This window comes from Fukomys damarensis, unplaced genomic scaffold (genome assembly GCF_012274545.1).
Source record: "Fukomys damarensis isolate Sample0158 unplaced genomic scaffold, DMR_v1.0_HiC HiC_scaffold_16, whole genome shotgun sequence".
Taxonomy (NCBI): domain Eukaryota; kingdom Metazoa; phylum Chordata; class Mammalia; order Rodentia; family Bathyergidae; genus Fukomys; species Fukomys damarensis.
Window position 1 is genome coordinate 31,109,521 of NW_022900928.1, and position 6,156 is coordinate 31,115,676.

Consider the following 6,156-nt stretch of genomic DNA (forward strand, 5'->3'; position numbering starts at 1 on the left):
GGGCTACATAGAGTTCCAGGTCAGTCTCAACTACATAGTGAGAACCTGTCTCAAAAAACAAACAAACAAAAAACCCTAAGGGTCCAGAGACTTACCTCAGTGGTTCAGTGGCCTGCCTCTCAAGGGCAAGGTCCTGAGTTCTATTTTAGATTCAAAAACAAAACCAAATCACAAATTGAGCCAGTTATTTAACTCAGTGGTGCCACTGCCTGCCTAAAAAGCACAAGGTCCCAAGTTCGAACCCTGGTACAAAAATAAATAAAGAAATAATTTTACTGGTACAAAATTTTTTTTACTTGTATACATTTGTAATATATAGTGATAACATTCATTTGGTAAGTTGGTACACGTACACAAGACATACTTTTTATGACACTTCCCATAGTTGTTGTTCTTTTTTTTTTTTTTTTTTTTTTTTTTGAGACAGGGTCTATGTAGTTGAGAGTGACCTGGAACTCACTATGTAGCTCAGGTTGGCCTCGAACTCACAACAATCCTCCCTGCCTCAGCCTCCCAAGTGCTGGGATTATAGGCATGCACCACCAGGCCAGGATTTTTTACTCTTTTTTGAGACAGGGTCTCGCTATGTAGTTCAGGGCTGGCCTTGAATGCACTATGTAGACCAGGCTGATCTTGAACTCACAAAAATCCTCCTGCCTCAGCCTCCTGAGTGTTAGGATTACTGGTCTATTCACTACCACACCTGGCTCGCTGGTCTTTTTTCCATCTTTTGAGACAGGGCCCCACTAAATTACTACATGGCCTCAGCCTAAGTTTGGATACCTTATCCTGACTATTCAAGCATTTTAATTTTCACATTTTGACCATAGAATGTTAGCACTAATACCTGCTTTGGAAGGCCCAGCCACAATACTTCTAAAGCCTCTGCCCTTTGGCAAACCTTTTCTCGCCATAATCCTGTTTCCTCATCTATAAAATAGGAATACAGAGTTCAGTCAGGAGGCCTCAACCTGAGACGCTCAGATCTACGATAAAATGAAAGGGGTAGATTTTCCACGTTTCAGAAAAGTTAAAGAAGCCCCCTTCAAGAGTATTTCTTTAAAAAAGAAAAAAGAAGAAGTATTTCTTGGGCGACCCATTTGGGACACCTACTGTCTCTCAGGAGCTATTGCTGTTCCCATTCCCATTCCCCAATAGATCTTCCTACTTAAAAAAAAAAAAAGAATTATGAATATAAAAGAGAAAGTAGGACCAGGGATTTAGCTCAATGGTTCTGCGGCCTGCCTCGCTAGCCCAAGGGCCTGAGTTCAGCAGTATTAAAAAAAACAGTGTAAAAAGGTAGAAACATTTCTCTGAATGTAGTTTTTAAAAAATACATTCATGGGCCAGGGATTTAGTTCAGTGGTTCCACCGCCTGCCTCGCAAGCACACAGACCCCAGTTCCATCCCCTGGTACCAAAAAACAAAAAAAATTCAGACACGGAGCGTGGTGCCACGTTTGTAGTCCTAGCTTCTAGGAGACTGAGGTAGGAGGCTTGCTGTGAGTTGTAAGGCCAGCCTGAACTACTACAGAGCAAGACCCTGTCTCAAAAATAAACAAATAGGGCCAGGGATTTACCTCAGTGGTTCCGCCGCCTGCCTTGCAAACCCAAGGACTGGAGTTTGATCCCTGGTACAAAAAATAAAATAAACAAATAAATAAAATATGAAATATTACTTATGGGCCAGGTGTGTTGGTGCACACCTGCAACCCCAGCACTTCAGAGCCTGAAGCAGGATTACCTTGAGTTGGAAGTCACCCTGAGCTACATAGCAAGACCCTATCTCAAAAACAAGAGTTAGATTTAGCTCAGTGGTGCCACCCCCTGTCTCTCAAGTTCAAGGTCCCGAGTTTGATCCCCGGTTCCAAGAAGAAAAAAATAAGACAAAACAAAAAACCAGCAAAATCCAAGAATTTTTATTTACTTACTCATTTTGGTTTGTTAAGATAGGGTCTTAGTTTGGATCCCGTGGTCACCTCAAACTTCCAGGAATCCACCTGCCTCAGCCTCTCAAGCGCTAGGACTAAAGGCATTTATCACTACGCCTAGCTAAAAAAATTTTTACATCATCGATCTTTATGTCCTTCATTAACTTAAAAATGGAATCTGATGAATATTTTTCAAAATATGGGTTCATAGGAGTTATAACAAGAACAAAGTTAGTGATGACAGGCTGGCAACACTAAGATATAGCACATACAAAACTATTCCATCAAATGTAAAGCAGTATTTAAGTTTAACTGTACAACAGATTTTTTTTTTTAATCAGGGATTTTACTCAGGACCTTCTGCTTGCGACACAGGCAGTGGAACCACTGAGCTAAATTCCCAGCCAATAACAGATTTTTTTATAATGTAGTAATGAGAATTTAAACCAGGCATTCACACTGAAATATATATATTACAAGCACTTTTAAAATGTTTTTTCTTTTGGTTTGGTTTTGATTTTTTGAGAGGGTCTCACTATGTAGCCCAGGCTGGTCTTCAACTCACAGTGATCCTCCTGCCTCAGCCTCCTGAGTGCAGGGATTACAGGCGTGCGCTACCATGCCCTGCTGTATATGCCTTTTTTGCACTGTGTTGGGTACCTAGGATCCAGTGATGAACAAGCAGGACCTAACTCTTCCTCTCAGGGTCTCTAAACCAAGCCTCTGAATGGATCAAATTCCCATTTTACAGATTAAGACAGCACAGCTGAAGGAAAAGTGCCTAAAATCAACCAGCTCTTTAATGCAGGTATCTGTATTTGACCTCACATCCCCTAAATTCCAGTTTAAGCTCTTGGTCAGGTTAACATTCACCCCCACTCTTCTTTCTCTGACTGACTCATCCCTAACACAAATCTGTGGAGCGCTACACATCCAAGGCTTGTGCTAAGCACCTAGGACATCGCTCCAGCCTCCAGGAGCTCACAGGGCTAACAGGCACAGGTGGGGAGAGGAAGCCTCAAGGGAAGGGGTCCGCCCTCTCCTGGGTGAGTGAGAAATAACACTGCCAATGAACAGCAATCTGTGCAGTCAAAGGGGAGCCTGGAAATCTGGCCCCGACTTTCTGCCACAAGCCATGCCAGGGCTCAGGAAAGTCCTCAAGCCTTGGTGGGTCTGACCTCACTCTCTACTGGTGTGCGGGCTCTCCCTCCAAGACCGAGTACCAGGCTGAACTGAGCACCAGATGCAACCAACTGCTGGGAAGCGCCCAGTTGCCACGGCAACAGCTCCTACCCAGGTACAGAGGGTGCATCCTGGCAGCTCCCAAACACTACAGCTGAGCAAAAGAGGCCCGGAGCCTAAGACTTTCTCCCATAAGCCTCAGGGCTCCTCGGCAGAGCTGCTTGGTTCACCAGAGGCGAGGTCACCTGTGCACAGCAGGCAGGTAGGTGTGAAGTTGCAGGCTTTGACCCCGTGTGCTCGCCTATTACTCCTTTGCCACTGAGGGCTCACAGGCGCTCTTAACATCCCTGTAATCCTGTGAGGGAAACGCAGAGAGAAGAGGCACACAGCAGGGAGGGGAAGAGAGGAAGTGGGGCTGGGACTCCGTCCTCTCATTCAGTCTCTCTCCAGTACAGTCTCTGGGGCCCCCTCCCCAACACCTGCCCCACCAAACATGGTCATTAGCTCTGGGCCTGGGGTAGTTCCCTTTCCTTCTCTGTCTTGAGCTGTGTCATCTGTGAAACAGGGGCAAAAAGGCCTGAGAGAGCTCTAAATCTCTCCTGGTCTCAGAGCATGAGTCCAATTATGCAAATGTCCTTTGCAAAGCTAATTTCCAGGTGCTTAGAAAATCAGCTTCTGCTGTGACATCCCAGTCCATTTGCTCTGTTTATCAAGGTCTCAGCCCAGTTTCCAAGCTTCTTAGTTCTGTCCTTCTTTTTGCCCAAAAACTCGCAATCTCTTTGCAAATCCTGGAACACCTTGTGCCTTAGTTGCCATGGTCAGAGACTTAAAAAGCCACTTTTGCTATGAACCACGACTCTTCCCTTGGATCTATAGATGCCCAATTGGTAACCAAAAGCAGAATAAAACTAGACCATTTTTTATCTTTTGTTATCTTAAAACTTAGGGTCAAATTCCTTCTCAATTCTCTGCATATAGATATTAATCATGTAGGAAGTACGTCCGTGTGCTCGCTTTGGCAGCACAAATACTAAAACTGGAATGAACTGTGTCTGAATTTACAGTCTCAACCCCTTCAAGACTGAGAACACCTGGATAGCCAATTTACTGGGTTGTTCAACTATGCCAGAAAGTCTCCAGAAATTGTCCTGAACCAGTGTTCACCTGGATTCCCGGAAAGGCTGACTGAGATTCACCTGAGGGACACCACCAAAGAGACAGTCCTTTCATGGAAAGGGAAGCACCCTCAGCCATAAAGACTCCACAGCTACAAAAGACACGCGTGCACACATACCCACTCCAGAGCTGTGATGTCGGTATTGAGATAAAGATCAGCTGGATCCCAGCCCACCAGCTCTGCCTTTGTGGGTCTAGTCTGAACCCCTGCATCATTGTATGCCCCCCTTAGGCATCTAAACTGGAGTCTTTTTTATTATCTCCCCTCCAACATTCCTAATAAAGATTTATTGCTGGGCTACAGATGGAGCTCGGTTCCGCGAGCCTGCCTGGTAAGTGCCAGGTCCTGAGTTTTGTCTCCAGTGCCGAGGGGTAGTGGGTGGAGGGTAGCGGCCTTTATTTCTTTCAAAATTTCTATTTCTACAAAATAGTGGCGGGGCCCACTCACCCTAGGCGGGCTGAGCAGCTCCTTCCTGGGCGTTTGGGCGCGGCTCATCCTGGTCCAGTATCCTGCTGGGCTCCCTCTGCGCCCTGCCTAGTGCAACTACCTCCAAGGCTGGGGGAAGGGGGAAATGCTCGGCTCCCCTGGCAGTAGCAAGGCCTGGGCGTGGCTTGAGATGAGACCCTGGGCGAGGCCCTGCCCCTTTATTGACCCCGGAGGTCCTCAGGCAAACGGGGAAGGCTCGAGAGAGAGAGGCAGTGTAGGGAGCAGAAATTAATGGAAGGAGGGGGCTTGAAGGCCAGAGGAAAAAAAAAGGAGGGAGCTGGTGCCCCAAAGCCCACAGAGAGCTCCCAGTTCGTACGCTAAACCGCGGCAGGGAAAGACAGAAGCACACATGCTCTAGTTTTCTGGGCGCCCCACGGCAAACTCTATAATCCGGGCATGGGGGCGCACACCTGTGATCCCAACACTTGAGAGGCTGAGGCAGAAGAATCGCTGCGAGTCTGAGGTCAGCCTGGGCTACACAGTGAGTTCAGAGCCAGCCTGAACTACAAAGCAGAGACCTTGTCTCAAAACAAAACAAAACAAAAAACCATATGCTCTGTAGAAACCAAAAAGGGTACCCACCTCTAACCAGTAAGACACGTCTGGGTATTATAGGCAGCTAAAGTAGAAATTAATAAGCAGACAGATGGGCATAGGCCCTCAAGGAAGTCAGTGCAGAAGCTGAGAATAAGTCAAAACTGTGGTGGTGTATGCCTGTAATCCCAGCTCTCAGGAGGCTGAGGCAGGAGGATCGCTGTGAGTTCAACACCAGCCTGGGCTACATAGTGAGTTCCGGGTCAGCCTCAAGTACATAGAGGGACCTTGTCTCAAAAAATCAAAAAAATAAAATAAAAACAAAACCAAAACAAAAACAAAACTGGCTGAAGGAGCGCATGAAGGTTAGACTTTACCTGAAAGAGCTGGGACTAGAGGTTCCTTCTGACCCAGCCATCCCTCTGCTGGGCATCTTTCCAAAAGAATTAAAAGAATCATGCCACAGTGATATATGCTCACCCATGTTTACAGCGGCACAATTTGTAATAGCTAAAACTTGGAAACAGCCCATTTGCAAGTTGGAGACTAGATAAAGAATATGTGATTTTTCTATAAAATGGACTACTACTCGGCCCTAAAAAATGAGAAACTAGAGTCATTCATAGGAAAATGGATACATATTGAAGTCATACTCTTAAGTGAAATAAATAGGACACGTGTAAATACCAAATAGTTTCTCTGGTGTGAAAAACTATAATTGCAAATAAGATCCTAATAGTATAATTGACAATATGAAATAGGAAGAAAAGGGTTAAAGGTGTAGGGGAAGTGGGAAGGGTAGGGAAAACAAAATAAGGGAAAAGAAAAAAATATGGGAAAATGAAAA

The 6,156-nt window shown here is 45.5% G+C and overlaps 1 protein-coding gene across 1 annotated transcript in view; it reads right to left on the reverse strand.

Annotated features, from left to right (window-relative positions):
* Nucleotides 1-4,887, reverse strand: part of Kctd14 (potassium channel tetramerization domain containing 14) — a 6,251-nt gene extending 1,364 nt beyond the window's left edge. Inside the window, exons 1-2 of the mRNA XM_010633342.1 lie at nucleotides 4,737-4,887; nucleotides 1,580-1,630 (exon numbers count right to left, since the gene is read on the reverse strand). Of these exons, the coding sequence (XP_010631644.1) occupies nucleotides 1,580-1,630; nucleotides 4,737-4,784 (99 nt within the window). The 5' untranslated portion in view covers nucleotides 4,785-4,887. The remainder of the gene's footprint in view (nucleotides 1-1,579; nucleotides 1,631-4,736) is intronic.
* Between the last annotated feature and the right edge of the window lie 1,269 nt (nucleotides 4,888-6,156).